The sequence below is a fragment of the Artibeus jamaicensis genome, unplaced genomic scaffold, assembly GCF_021234435.1.
Source record: "Artibeus jamaicensis isolate MK-2021 breed Jamaican fruit bat unplaced genomic scaffold, CSHL_Jam_final scaffold_1964, whole genome shotgun sequence".
In the NCBI taxonomy this organism is placed as follows: Eukaryota; Metazoa; Chordata; class Mammalia; order Chiroptera; family Phyllostomidae; genus Artibeus; species Artibeus jamaicensis.
Window position 1 is genome coordinate 23,170,602 of NW_026522030.1, and position 15,018 is coordinate 23,185,619.

Sequence of the window (15,018 nt, forward strand, 5' to 3'; positions counted from 1 at the left end):
CAAGTTTAAGGATTTTTATTATTGGATGGACTATATTGAAGATTCAGGAACACCTGTCCTTAAGTGCTCCCTGTATTCTAAAATGGTTCATTCCTAGAAGTTAGAATTAGAGGCTTAAACAAGCCAAGATATTATTTAAGGTTAGTTGCGTAAGTATTGTATAGTCACTGTTTCAGCTTCTCAGGGAGTGCTGAGTTGGAACATCATAACTTCAGAACTTTGGGGGAATGAAGCATGTGAGTATGTGTTTGTGTAGGACAGGAAGGGTAGTTCCTGTTACCCTACAACAAACAGCCATGCTCTCAGCTGTCCATTGGATTCTTTCCTGTCCCTGCTGTCAAACTGCTCTTGCCAGGATTCTTTTATTGTTGCAGTGAGTAGTCAGTCATCATCACATGACTTCTCTCCCTGCCTAATGAAGATATACTTCTCAGTGCATTACCTGCTTGTTCATCAGTTTCCAGCAAGAACAAACAGACGCCCTTCGGAACACATAGCTTTTAAAAGTGGGACTCGCCTGTAGCACCATCATCATTTGAAGCTCCAGATTAAGATTTTGGATTTATAGCTGACTCTACATGCTTTGGCATCAGCTCCTTCACAAACACCTGCTAAACTGCCTTTTAGACTTTACTGTGGGTCACATATTAACAGCCTGCTGACCAATTTTCTAAAAAAGATTTTATTTATTTATAGTAGAGAGAAGGGAAGGAAGGACAAAAGAGAATCATCGACATGCAAAAGATATATTGATTGGTTGCCTCTTGCACTTCTACAGCTGGGGACCTGGTCTGCAACCCAGGCATGTGTCCTGACTGGTAATTGAACCGGTGACCTATTAGTTCACAGGTTGGTGCTCAATCCACTGAGCCACATAAACCAGGGCCTAATATTTGACCCTAGATTTCTCCACTCCAGCCTGGCCTACACGCAGCTGTTGTTTCACCTTAGTGTGTAGCTCAGAACCTGGCAATTGTCTCTTAATGATTGTCAGATCTCAACTTTTCAGCTTAGTGTTCTTTCAAACCCTCCGCCTTTTTTGGTTACCCTTTGGGGCAACTCCTCTGGTTCAGCCAGCTAAGGTCTGCTTTCTACCCCTCACCAATGGCTTGTCATTGCTGAAATCTGTGCTGTCGCTTGTATTTTTAAAATTGGGATGTCCCCACCCACTCCTTTGCTTCCATTGGCTCCTGGCCTTTTCAACTGGGAGGTTTCAGAAACCTTTCCTCACTGATCCATTTCCTATGACTTGGCACCCCTGAGCACTCATATGTTCACTCTGCCTTGCATTATCCTGTCTTTGCAGATGGGAGTGAAACTGATTTTTAAAATATGGTTTCTTCTCTCTCCACTTTGGACACAAAGCTTGTGCATAGGGCCTGATAGATGTTGCCTTGCTTACAAGGGACATTTCTTAATGAGGGTATTAAAGGTTTGAGCATTGGTAAGTTTAGGGAGTCTAGAGAGGCATCCCAAGATTTAGTCCTGTTCCCGAATATGATTCCCTGTTCTACCTCCCTAGGTACTCTCTCCTCTCTCTGCCTCCCTTTCATATATTCAGTACATTCCTCTCCCTGAGCTTCATACCCATATATGCAGCTCAAACCTTGGATCTTTCATAGGCAACTTAAACTAATTGTGTTTTAATCTGAAATCATCCCTTCTTCACCTACCATGTATCCCCAAATTATGTCTCTTTGTTTATTTTTCCTTTTGGTTAATAAGTATTCCCAAGTTACTCCTTTGTCATTCCCCAAATACATTCAGTAATTAAGTCTACCTTCATGATTTCCTCTGGCTCTTCCTCACCATCTCCTTTGTTCTGCCTTTGTTCAGGCAGAATTTGTCTCTTTCTCTTCTGCTGATTGTCTACATGACCTTAATGATTGTTTTTCAAAAGAGCACCGCAATTCCACTATTGTGTAGATTGTATATTGCACACAGATGCTGTATTCATACTTTAGAAATTGTAGGTTTGTGTATTTCTTATGACAGTCTTCTGGCAGATGGCAGCAAAATGTTTCGTTTTAACATCAGTATGTGATGACAGCTAAGGAAGGGAAATCTTCTAATACACACAAAATGCCTGTGGACTGAAGAACATCTTCTGTTCTTATGTCTTAGTTTTCTGCCAGGCAAACTCCATTTTGTACTTAAAAAAAAACAGCACCACCCTGGCTGGCATAGCTCAGTGGATTGAGTGCGGGCCTGCGAACCAGAGTATCGAAGTTCGATTCCCAGTCAGGGCACATGCCTGGATTGCAGGCCAGTTCCCAGCAGGGGACGCATGAGAGGCAACCATACATTGATGTTTCTCTTCCACTCTTTCTCCTTCCCCTCTCTCGAAAAATAAATAAATAAAATATTAAAAACAAAACAAAACAAAACCAGCACCAACATAAATCTGTCTTATTAGTTAAGCCTTTTTTTATACTTTAAGAGTCAGTCATTCCTTTGGCCAGCCTAGTACCATTTTTGGTTACTTCCTTCTTAATAAATGCTTATCACATTATATTTTAAGAATTGGTATATGAGTCTCTTTGTCCCATTGTATGCCAGGCCCTACAAGGATAAGGTCAGTGTTTAATCATTCTTTGACCCTCAGCATGTAACCTAATGTCCACATAAAGATATCAGTAAGTATAACACATTTGATTGCTTGGCATGATTCAGGCACAGAGGTGAATACTCTCATTATGTTATTTAATCCTCATTAGTCCTTTCATTATCACATTTTACAGGTGGGGAAATGAAAACTAGGGAGGTGAAGTTACTTGTCTCCAGATGAGCAGCTTGTAAATGGCTTGTTGGGGGATGCTGGGGTGTGGCTCTGGAGGACTTGTGTGTTTTTCCAGCAGTTCTCTTCTGTTCTGTTTCGTCTCTCAGAGCAACAATGCGGGTGTGCTGGTTGGTGAGACAGGACAACCGGCACCAGCGGATCAAACTTCCACATTTGGAAGCAGTCACCATTGGGCGGAGCCCAGAGACCAAGATCACTGATAAGAAATGTTCTCGACAGCAAGGTAACTGGTCTTAAGAATGTGGAGAGTATTGTGTATGGTTCTTTAGAGTAGTGATAACCAAGGGTGCACATTTTTTGGATGCTCATGATAGAAGAAGAACTTTTTTCTGCTATAAACAGAACTCAGGAACTAAGCTCTTTTAGCCAACACCAGGGTCCCATTCACTCCCGATTCCAACCTCTGAAAGCAATTACTGCTTAGTGTTGAGAACAGGCAGGTCCTTCCTGTTGCTGTGGGTAGTGGGACTGATTCTGCACTGTGCTTTGCTCAGGGAGTGTCCGTGTTGGGCAGTGAGACTGTTGAATTCTGGGATCTGCAGGCTGAAACCATATCCGAGAAGTGATGAAATGGTTCCATCCTTTACATACTGCCTCATACAGAGGGTGGCATCTTATTGAGATGGCATTTAGCTCTTGAAATGTCATCATTGGGATTTAGTGAAATGAAAGTCCTTAGGAAAAAGCCTTACCATATACCTCCTTTTTTGCCTGTAAACTTCTGGACATGCTTACTGCTCCCAGGCCTCCCGCCTATGGTGTGTTCCCCACAGCAGGGTTTCCCAAGGCTTAGAGTCTGCAGTACTGACCATTGGTTTTGCCACATAAATTAATCTAAGCGGGGGGAAGAAAAAGTCATGCTTGACCTATCTAGGTCTGAGATACAGAAGCAGGTGCTGCTTCTTGCTCTCTGTCCCCCTTGTCACAATGTCAGCCTGTCCTCTGCCTGTCCTCCCTGGAGAGCAGCTATGGTGTCTCTTCTTTGCTCCCTGTCTCATTCCAGAAGCTTTGCTCACTTCTCTGAACATGTGTGCTTAATGTTACTTCTTCTCACACATACTCAGACTTTCTGTTTGAGTATTCCTCTTCCTAGAATATTCTCTCCATTCCTCCAACCCAAGGCCAGCTGAACTTCTGTTTTCTGGGAATGTATCATTTGCCCCTTTATCTGTTAAAGGCATCTGATAGTTTTATATGATAGTAGAAGCCTGATTTAATCCTGAGCCAAGAGCTTGTGAGAGAAGTGGGTCCCTTTTGGTGACTGTAGAGTGTTTGATCCCAGGTGGGCCAAGAACTCTGGAATAGGGAGACCTGTGGGGATTCAGTGAAGCTGCCTCATTAGGGATATTAGTAGTAGGTAAGGGAGTGTGGACACTGTTGGACATTTTATGGGAGGATTTGGAGCCCCAGCCACCTGTATGACAGGCAGTTTTGCTCATGGGCCTTTAAGGAATCCTCTGTCAGGTTGCCTCCTAGAGTGAGACTTCAATGTCTTATAGAGACAATAGGAGTAAGTGCCTGGTTCTTCATGGCATCTGGGTTTAACTTTTTTCAATCTCTTTCAGTACAGTTGAAAGCAGAGTGTAACAAAGGATACGTCAGGGTAAAGCAGGTATGTCTCTATATAACTTGGATTTCCATTTTATACTTGATGAGTCTCTCATGCTGTTGACTTTAGAGTGTCTGTGCCAGCCCATCACTCTTCTCTGCCATGTGTGGGAGTGATGGAGCAGTGGAAGTGATCATTAAACACAGTGCCTGGCACATAGTAAGTGGTTTACATAGCAGTGCCTGTATTTGTAATGGTGTTATTGTTATTATTATAATTATTTTATTATTATTTCCTAGGTAGGGGTCAATCCCACCAGCATTGACTCAGTCATAATTGGGAAGGACCAAGAGGTAAAGCTGCAGCCTGGCCAGGTTCTCCACATGGTGAATGAACTTTATCCATATATTGTAGAATTTGAGGAGGAGGCAAAGAGCCCTGGCCTGGAGACACACAGGAAGAGAAGGAGGTCAGGCAGCAGTGATTCTGTAAAAAGGGATGCTGCCCAGGAAGCTGAGCCCGGTACAGGACTGCAGCCGGGGAGTGACTCTAGCCAGTGCTTTGTGCCCCCAAACAAGGGAACAGATGCATCTACCAAAAAGGTGAGGATAGTGTGCCTGATAGCTGAAGAGATTAAAGGAGATATAATGACTGCTTAATTGTTTTATACACTTCAAAGCCCAGGCACACATGAGGGGTTATTAACCATGGCAAGGGTTATTAACCAAGATGGAGGAGTCACTTGTTGGTGTCACCAGTCAGTTGGTACTTTTCTCTTGAATTCCTTAAGTAAGCCACTTGAAGGTAGTGTGATAATGGCATTGTACTTTAACAATGAACTACTTAAATGGGTCAGTAATGTGTAAATCTGGAAGGTTAGCATTGAAACACTTTTCATAGATCATGTTATTTTTATCCTGATGTCAAAGTGGAAGCATAGTCCAGCTTAGATGGAGTGGGAGAGGACATGCAGCTCTGAACACAGAAAGAAAATGAGGACGACTTATGATTACAAAGGCAAAAGATTGCGATAAAGGGGATATAGTTTAATTCTTAAAAAATTAACCTTATTTAAGCCCTAGCTGGGTAGCTTGGTTGATTAGAACTGGAGACCCTTTGGTTTATAGGCTGGCACTCAATCCACTGAGCCACACCAGCCAGGGCTAAAATAAATCCTTAAAAATTACACCTTATTTTCAAGTATGGTTGGACTTTGCTGACATACAGTGTTAACTAATGCCATATTTAACTATTGGCATTTGAAATTTACATTACCCTTTTTGTTTTAGGAGTCATTGGGCCACTGGAGTCAAGGCTTGAAGATTTCTATGCAGGACCCCAAAATGCAGGTCAGAAAAAAATTTTTGCATTGAAATACATTTCATGTTTTAGATGACTAGAACCCTGGGTGATGTGGCTCAGTTGATTGAGCACTGGCCTGTGAACCAAAGGATTGCTGGTTTGATTCCCAGTCAGGGCACATGCTTGGATTTCAGGCCAGGTCCCCAGTAGGGGGCACGCAAGAGGCAACCACACATTGATGTTTCTCTCCCTCTCTTTCTCCCTTCCCCTCTGTCTAAAAATAAAATAAATACATAAATAAATCTTTAAAAAATGACCATTCTGCAGAGGTTGTAACTACAAATGAAATCAAAAGAGATCAGTCATTCTGCATGAGATTTTTTTAAAAATTTTTATTTTAAGAGGGAAAGGAAGGAAGGGAAAGAAACACTGATATGCAAGAGATAACATCAGTTGGTTGCATGCCCCCTACTGGGGACCTGGCTGACAACCCAGTCATGTGCCCTGACTGGGAATTGAACTGGTGACTCTTTAATTTCCAGGCTGGTGCTCAGTCCACGGAGCAACACCAGCCAGGGCTGAATGAAATTTGTTTCACTGGGCTATTTTGGGAGGACAGGTAGCTTTTCCCATTGCCAGTTAAGTGAGCACCTGAAATTCTGTATACTGTTAACAGGAGGTGAGTTAACCTTATTGTGGTTTCTTTCAAGAGAGCATTAGATGATATATTGTGACTGTACTTACAGGCCGCTCTGGGGTTAATAGTTCGGCATCACCCTGGGAGGGTTGTTTGAATTCTTCTTAAATTACATCCTGGGGTGACATGGGGCCAGATCTGAAAGTGCTTCTAGGAACACATGTGCAGATGGCATGTGGTCTGCTGGTAGGGTGGAGAAGGGGCATTCGAATTGATGCCTGCAGGGATTTCACATCAGATCCTTAGGAACTACTTTGTATTGTGCATCTTCTGTGTAGCGTAGTGATCCACTGAATCTGGGTTGCAATCCTAGATTTCCTACTTAGTGACTGTGACTTTGCACAAGACTCAACTTATCTGAGTCTCTGCACTTTCATCTGTCAAAATTGGGATACTAAAGCCTTTTGTAGATGATTGTGGTAGGGATTAAGTGAGTTAACAAATATGACATCATTTGGCACACAGAAGATGCATGGAAGATATCTGTTCCCTTTTCCTGTGCCCCTTTGCCAGGTTTACAAAGATGAGCAGGTGGTGGTGATTAAGGATAAATACCCCAAGGCTCGTCACCACTGGCTGGTCTTACCATGGGCCTCCATTTCCAGTCTGAAGGCTGTGACCAGGGAACACCTGGAGCTCCTCAAACACATGCATGCGGTTGGGGAAAAGGTGATTGCAGATACTGCTGAGTCCAGCAAACTCCGCTTTCGATTGGGCTACCATGCCATTCCCAGTATGAGGTAAGCCTGTGGGTAGTGCTGGTATGTCCTTATTTTGTCCTGGTGGGCAAATGGATTCAGCCTGAGTCTGCTTAGTGTGCCGATAGCCACGGAGGGGTAGAGTGGGATGTTTCCAAGGCAGGATGGCTGAAACTTCCACCCTTCTGTCTGACTTGCCTATGAGCCTTGAGTTCCTACTTCTGCTTGTAATTCAATCATACTTTTTTTGCTCCTCTCAAAGTATAAGCCTCTGAGGACCTAAGCTGTGAACTAGATGAAGCACCTTTATTACTCTCTGATGAAGAATTGTGGTCAGTGACTTTTCAGAAGCCTCCATAACCCCTAAGTGATTAAGGACCATTGCTCTGAAGAAGACAAATGTCACTGACTTCTGTCATGACAGCTTAGTAGATCTAAGATTTAAAACAAAATGACAAACCCTGGCTGGTGTAACTCAGTGGATTGAGTGCAGGCCTGCGAACCAGAGTATTGAAGTTCGATTCCCAGTCAGGGCACATGCCTGGGTTGTAGGCCAGTTCCCAGCAGGGGACTCATGAGAGGCAACCATACATTGATAATTCTTTCTCTCCTTCCCTTCCCCTCTAAAGATAAATAAATAAAATAAAAAAAAATTCTATAAAAAAAAACAAAATGAGAGAAAAGTGCAGAGTTTGCTTTCTTTTGGCTCACAGCCAGAAGGATTCAGAGACGAACGACTGTTTTCAGAGTGCGGGCAAGGCAGGTCTCCACAGTTGGTTACAGCCAAGCAGCAGGATAAGCAGACTAATTGGTGTTCAGAGTTTTTATCTTGGGTGGGGTTTTTTGGTGGTAAAATAAACATAACAAAATTGACCATTTTGACCATTTTCAAGTGTACAGTTTAGTGGCATTAAGTACATTTACATTATGCAACCATCACCACTGTCTATTTCTGGAACTTTCTCTTCCCACACAACCTTCCATTCCATCCTCCCGCCAGCCCCTCAAAACTATCATTCTACTTTCTGTCTCTATGAATTTGACTACTCTAGGTACTGCATATAAGTGGAATTATATAAAATCTGTCTTTTTGTGATTGGCTTATTTTACTTAATATAATTCTTCAAGGTTCATCTATGTTGTACCATGTATCATAATACCTTTTGGTTATTTTTTTTAAGCACCCAACAGTCTTCACATTTTATTTAGGTGGGTAATTAGGCTACTTAAACCTAATAAAATTTTCATGCCACATATTTTTCTCCTATTAATACTCTTTATTTTAAATTAAGCCACAACATACATTGAATAAAATACATAATAAGATTATAGTTTGGTCACATGTACAAATGGTCAAATTAGACAAATGTAGATACAATGTAACTATCACTGTGATCAAGATACAGAATAAGTACTTCTGTCATCTTACCCCAGAAAGGTCCTCTGTGTTCCTTCTGGTTAATCTTCCCCCAAGCATTGTTATGATTTCTGTCAGCACAGAAGAGTTTGGTCTGTTCTAGAACTTATAAATGGAATAATATAATGTATACTGTTTTTCATTCTGGCTTTCTTTAGTCAGCAGAATAATTTTGAGGTTCATGCATCATGCATATTGTTGCGTGTATCATAGACATACTTCATTTTTTTCTTGCGGATAAGTACCTAGGAATGGAATTGCTAGGTCATGGGGTGAATGTACGTTATACTTTATTAGAAAAATATTTTATATTGTTAAAACCTTCTTTAAAGATTTAGGGCAAAAGTCAGCCATAATGCTATTTATTTCCCTAATGCTGCAGAGCTTGTGACTAACAGAGCCCTTGACTGCACAGCCCTTTTCCCATAGTGACCATGGTGTGCATGCCTTCTTCATAGAATGAACGCTGTTGTGCTAAGGGAAATGCTGAAAGCAATGGCAGGTGTGGGTGGGAAACAAAATGAGCAGTGAGTAAAGTTGCCACTTAATGTCCTTTTATGATCACTCTTTATGATATAATTTTGAATAAATGTTATAGAAAGAAAAAGGTAACAAATAACTTTTTTAAGTTGTAACAGTAGTGTATTTTCAATGTCGAAAATCTAAAACAGAAAAGTATAAAGCAGAACAAAAATCTTCCATAACATCACCACAATTAAACTATAGACTAGACCTTATTTGAATTTCACCCATTTTTCTTACAATCTTTTTCTACTCTGGGATCCTATCCAGGATCCTGCATTGCAGTTATTTATTATCTCTCCTTAGTCTCCCTTAATCTGCGCCATTGCTTCCTTTCCTGGTTTTTATGACCTTGACACTTTTAATGAGCACTGGCTAATTATCTTATAGGCTGTCTCTCAGTTTGGGTTTGTCTGATGTTTTTTTCATCTTAGATTGAGGTTATGCTTTTTTCTTTCTTTCTTTTTTTTGTTGCAAAAATGCCACAGCAGTGATGTATCCTCAATGCATTGTATCAAGGAGTGAATGATGTTGGTATGGTTTATAACTCATGATGTTAACCTTGGTCACTTTGTTAAGTGATATCTGCCAGGTTCTCTACTCAAAGTTACTATTTTTTTCCTTTATAATTGATGAATATCATGAATATTTTGAGACTGCTACCATCTTGTTCCTCCTCAAACTTTAGCCCAGTAATTTTAGCATCTCTATTGGTGGATCTTGCCTGCGATAGTTATTGCTATGGAGTTTATCTAGTGGTGATTTTATGTTTTTCTCATTCCTTCTAATTTATTAATTGGAATTCTTCTATGTGGAAGAGCTGTCTCCCTACCCTCACCTGACCCTGATTTTGCAGTTTTTAAATTTTATTTTATTTTTAGACGGAGGGGAAGGGAGGGAGAAAGAGAGGGCGAGAGAAATATCAATATGTGATTGCCTCTCATGCGCCCCCTATGGGGGACCTGGCCTACAACACAGTCATGTGCCCTGGCTGGGATCAAACCGGCCACACATTGGTTCACAGGCCTGTGCTTAATCCACTGAGACACATCATCCAGGGCCCTATTTTGTATTTGTTCAGTTACTTATCAGTAAGGACTCATGGATATTTATTTTATTCTATAGGTTTTAGTTTGACCTATTTATTTATTTTGTTGCTCAAATGGTTCTAGCTGTGGTCATTGGATGCTCCTTTAGGTTGGTTCCTGCAGTACTTTGACATGCCCCCAACATTTTTTGAGCACTTCTTTATTTTCTGAAATAAGATATTCCAGGGTCATCTTATATTTTTCCTGATCTAGCCCTGGAATGAACCACATCTGTCAAGATCCCTAGTTCCTCTTATTGGAGACTGATATTTATAAACCAAGATTTGGGCACTAGGTTTCTGTAATGTTGATTGTAGGGTGTCCTTGCTCCTAGATTATTAAAGTATTATTGATTCTAGGAGTCAAAGCTATACAAAAAGGCATACTACTTGGTTTAACAAGTTGAAAAGAGAATTCTTGAGTTTCTTCCTCATATCTACTTTTCCTGTAAGCTTCTCCATTTCTGTAGGTGGCACCTCCTCAAACCCATATCCAATTCATTAGTAAGTCTTACTGGTTCCGTTCCAAAATGTATTAAAAATTGGATTGCTTCTTGTCATCTAGTAGTTCTAGTCTATAGCTCTAGTCTAAGACATCATTATTTCTGGCTTGAACTGCTAGGTCTCTCGGTATCCATCCTTATTCACTTTATAGTCTTTTTTCACCCAGCAGTCAGAGTCATTTTTTAAAAGTGTGGCTCAGATAGTAGTACTCCCCTGCTTAAAATCCTTCAATGGCTCCCCAGCACACACAGAATATAGTGCTAGCCCCTTGCTGACCTAGGAGACCTTTTTGATCTGTCTCCTACTTAATCTCTGCTCCATGGCTACAGTCATTCTGGCCATTTTACCTCCCTGTTCCTTGGCTACACTAAGCCCTTTCTCATCTCAGGGCCTTTGTGCTTGGCCCGCCTGCTCTCTGCAGCACTCTTTCCCCAGATCTTTGTTTGCTTGACTGCTTTATCAGCTGAAATCATTCCTGGGAGAGGCCTTTTCTGAACACCCCAAGCTAGTTAAAGAGGCAGCCTGTACCCCCTGGACACTCTATCATATTTCCTTGTGTTCTTATTTTCTTAGCAATGTTAATGATTTGAATTTGCCCTGTTTATGGATTTACTTATATTTTACTTGTCCCCCCTCATGAGAACATAATTTCTGAAAGGACAGAGGCATTTCTTATTTTGTCCACTATTAAATTCTCAGTGCTAGAACAGAGCTTGGCCCTTCTAGGTACTTGATGAGCATTAAATAGTCTTAAGTGAATGAATGAATTGAATTGAATGGAAACACTGTCAATAGTGTACATACCTATACTTGTACTGTTTGTCTTTTTAACTTAACTGTAGTCTTTAATGGATTTAATCATCAGTTTTTTCCCTTTCAACTAGCCATGTCCACCTTCATGTCATCAGCCAGGATTTTGATTCTCCTTGCCTTAAAAACAAAAAACACTGGAATTCTTTTAATACAGAATACTTCCTAGAATCACAAGGTAAACGGTATTCTTTGGTTTTTACACTTATTTCATTTTCTCGTGTTCTTATACTTGATTCTGCCGTTTCCCTAAATAATTACCAGGTCTCAAAACTCATGTATAACTTTGTGTTCCCTATAAAGAGAGCCTTAATGAGCCTTAATAGGGCATATAGTAGAATTGTCACTTTGTCGTGAGCAGCCTTTGGGGGACCTAGAAAGCTGTTATGTCAAGATCAAAAAGGTGTTTTATTATAACAACAGGGGACTTAAAAATTGTTCTGAGAATTATTGGACTTCATAGATATGAAAGCTCTAAATAGTTCTGTGTTTCCTCTGCCATCTGGTAGGCAGGAGCTTGGGACTACCTCGTGCCAGGAGTGGTTAATAAACAGGGGAAGGCTATGTATGCAGAAGGAAGCATTTCCCAGTGTGTATTCTGTAGAACTTCAGTATGCTGGCAAGTTAACAATGACCAGGGCCATTGACCAAGAGCCAACCATGAGTAAAACACTGTGATAAGCCTTTGACATAGTAACATAGATTGTTTAGAGTGTATCTCAAAGGAAAGTAATCATCTCCAAAATAGGTTGCCTAGATTTAGAATCGATCAAGCCCATTTTCCTAGCAATGAGTCTAACCTCAAATTTTTTCATATTTTTCATTGGAGTCAGATTTTTAAAATTTTATATTGGCTTTCCAGAGTAGCTGGGCTCTGAACTTTGTTCCTTGCTTGCAGCTGTGATCGCAATGGTACAAGAGGCTGGCAGAGTGACTGTCCGAGATGGGATGCCTGAGCTCTTGAAGCTGCCCCTGCGTTGTCATGAGTGCCAGCAGCTGCTGCCTTCCATTCCTCAGCTGAAAGAGCATCTCAGGAAGCACTGGCCAGAGTGATTCTGTGGAGCCTGAGCTTCTGCAGCAAGTATGACTGAATGTTTAGAGCAAACTCCTGGCCCCTGTTCTGGACTGCTTGTGAACTTTTACTTACTTCTTGAATTAAAAATATATAGTTTTTTGTTTTGTTTGTTTTTGTAAACAAAGCTTGTACTATTCCTGAGTGGCTACAGTGTGGGGTGACTTGAACTGGTTCAGGAATTAGGAATTTGGGTTTGTCATGAATATGTTCTCTGGTTGGTGAGGGTGGCTAGGATAGGCCCAATCGTATCTAGGACCCATGTCAGCTCTGACTAATATGAGCAAAACTATGTTCAAACTGACCTAATGCAGGAATGGAAGCAGAGGGTGGACTATGTATTTCTTCTCCTTAAAATTATCCTTCCTTCCTGGAGACATTCAGTAACCTTTCCTCAGAGCAGCCAGAGGGATCCCTTGTTTATCCTGAAAGGCACCGTTTAGTTTTGTTTTCTGAACTTTAATCAAAGAAAATGTTCAATTACAGTTTACATTCAATATTACCTTATATTAGTTTCAGGTATATAGTATAGTGGTTAGATAACCATGTACTTTGCAAAGTGTTTCCCCTAGTATTTTCAGTACCCAGTTGTCACCATACATAGTTATTATAATATTATCGATTATATTTTTTTCAAAGATTTTATGTATTTATTTTTAGAGAGAGGAGAAGGGAGGGAGAGATGGAGGGAAACATCAGTGTGTGGTTGCCTGTCACGTGTCCCCTACTGGGGACCTGGCCCACAACCCAGGGATGTGCCCTGACTGGGAATCCAACCTGTGACCCTTTTGTTTGCAGGCTGGTACTCAATCCACTGAGCCACACCAGCCAGGGCTGATTATATTTTCTATGCTATACTTGTTCTCTGATCTTATTTGATTCTATAATATACTTTCTCTTTTCCTCTGTCATGGGGAGACTTAATTTCTTCTGTTCTTTTCATGTTTTTCTATCCAAAACCACCCAAATTCTCCCTTCTCAGAAAGTCTGTCTCATAAGTTCTCTCTCACCCTGAGCAAACAGGCTTGGTGATGGGGTGGAGGGATGGGGTTTCCTTCTAATATCGGGGGTTCCTGGATGATGAGGAACTATGCAGCCTAATGTTCATCACAGTTCAGCTGTCAAGTCTCCTTGCTCTCCTGCTTGGATCTGTTGTCTGAAAATAAAGTTGATTTGTTTGGGGTGTCTCTCTCATGTAGTGGAAAACTGTTGGGAGTTTAGCGAACAGTCACAGGTCATTTCTGATACACGTAAAAGTAGTTGTTGAATGAAAAAGTTGCAGAGAACTGCACAGCTTCATTTTCCCCTCAGAAGGAATTTGGACAGAACAGTTGGATCAAATCAGCTTTTGGAACTAAAAGTAAGGGAAAGTCTAAAGTGTTTTGATTAAATTGTTTGATTAAATTGGGGATGTGACTCTTTTTGTTCTTGAATTTACTGTATTTTGCCATGTATGATGCACACTTTCCCCCCAGATTTTTGATACATATTTAATACGTAGTACTAATTACGTATTTATAGAAATGTTTTGACTTCTGCCAAGATGGAGGCGTAGGTGGAAACACTGTGCCTCCTTGCACAACCAGGTTTAAAGACAACAAAGTTTTAGGACTTCCGCCAAGATGGAGGTATAGATGGATGTGCCGTACCTTCTCACACAACCAAGTTTAGGGACAACTAAATATGAGCATCAGAAAACACAACCAGAACACGGAAAATTGAACTTTTTGGAAGTCCGGTAACAACAAATTCTTCAGCCCGACCGGTAAGGGGCGAAACCGGCATCTCGTGAGGGGTTGCACAGGACTCCGGTCGGACGGACCCAGGCGCGGAATCCAGAGCGCGAATCCAGACGCACGGGTTCCAAACCCAGGATTGGACCTAGTGAGCGACCGAGCAACCCACCGGGTGAGCGACTGCTGAGGAGACAGTGGGGAGGCGGGGCTGCGTGTTGACTGCGGTTGCCTATCTGTGGGCCAGCGGACAGGCGAGGGAGCGGGCGCTTGGACCGGGCCCAGCGGTCCCCGTGGCTTGCGGCAGTAGAGGGCGCCGCCATATCCCCGCTCTGACCACGCCCCCACATACAGCATCACAACCCAGCGACCTGGGAGTCCAACGCGCCGCTTCTCCAGCTTAAAGGGCCAGAACAGACCAAAAATGTCGCAGAAAGACCTCAGAGCCCCAGAGATAAATCTAAGCGATGAAGAAATAGCAAAACTCTCAGACGCACAGTTTAAAACACTGGTCATCAGGTTCCTAACAGATCTGGTTGATTATAGCCACAAATTAGAGAAACATATGAAGGCTAAACTAAGGGAAATGAATGGAATTCCACAGAAAACCCATAGAGATGAAAAGGAAACTGGGACTCAAATCAATGAAGTGGCCCAGAAGAAAGCAAATAATGGCCAAACAGAAAAGAGTCAAGGAGCAAGAATTCAAAGAAATGAGGAGAGTCTTAGGAACCTCCAGGACATCTTTAAACGCTCCAATATCCGAATTATAGGGGTACCAGAAGGGGGAAAGACACAACCACCAGTGGAAAAATTATTTGAACAAA

At 41.6% G+C, this 15,018-nt stretch overlaps 1 protein-coding gene across 10 annotated transcripts in view; it reads left to right on the forward strand.

The window, feature by feature from the left end:
* Positions 1–15,018, forward strand: part of APTX (aprataxin) — an 83,114-nt gene that overhangs the window by 23,612 nt on the left and 44,484 nt on the right. For 7 of the 10 annotated variants that reach the window (XM_053656562.1, XM_037159902.2, XM_037159905.2 and 4 more), the window contains 7 exons: positions 2,887–3,023; positions 4,366–4,412; positions 4,649–4,951; positions 5,639–5,698; positions 6,862–7,088; positions 11,461–11,564; positions 12,285–13,867. In XM_053656562.1, coding sequence (XP_053512537.1) covers positions 2,887–3,023; positions 4,366–4,412; positions 4,649–4,951; positions 5,639–5,698; positions 6,862–7,088; positions 11,461–11,564; positions 12,285–12,439 — 1,033 coding nt within the window. In that variant the 3' untranslated portion in view covers positions 12,440–13,867. Of the gene's footprint in view, positions 1–2,886; positions 3,024–4,365; positions 4,413–4,648; positions 4,952–5,638; positions 5,699–6,861; positions 7,089–11,460; positions 11,565–12,284; positions 13,868–15,018 lie in introns of those variants that run through there. The other 3 variants (XM_053656566.1, XM_053656565.1, XM_037159906.2) reach the window with 2 other exon arrangements.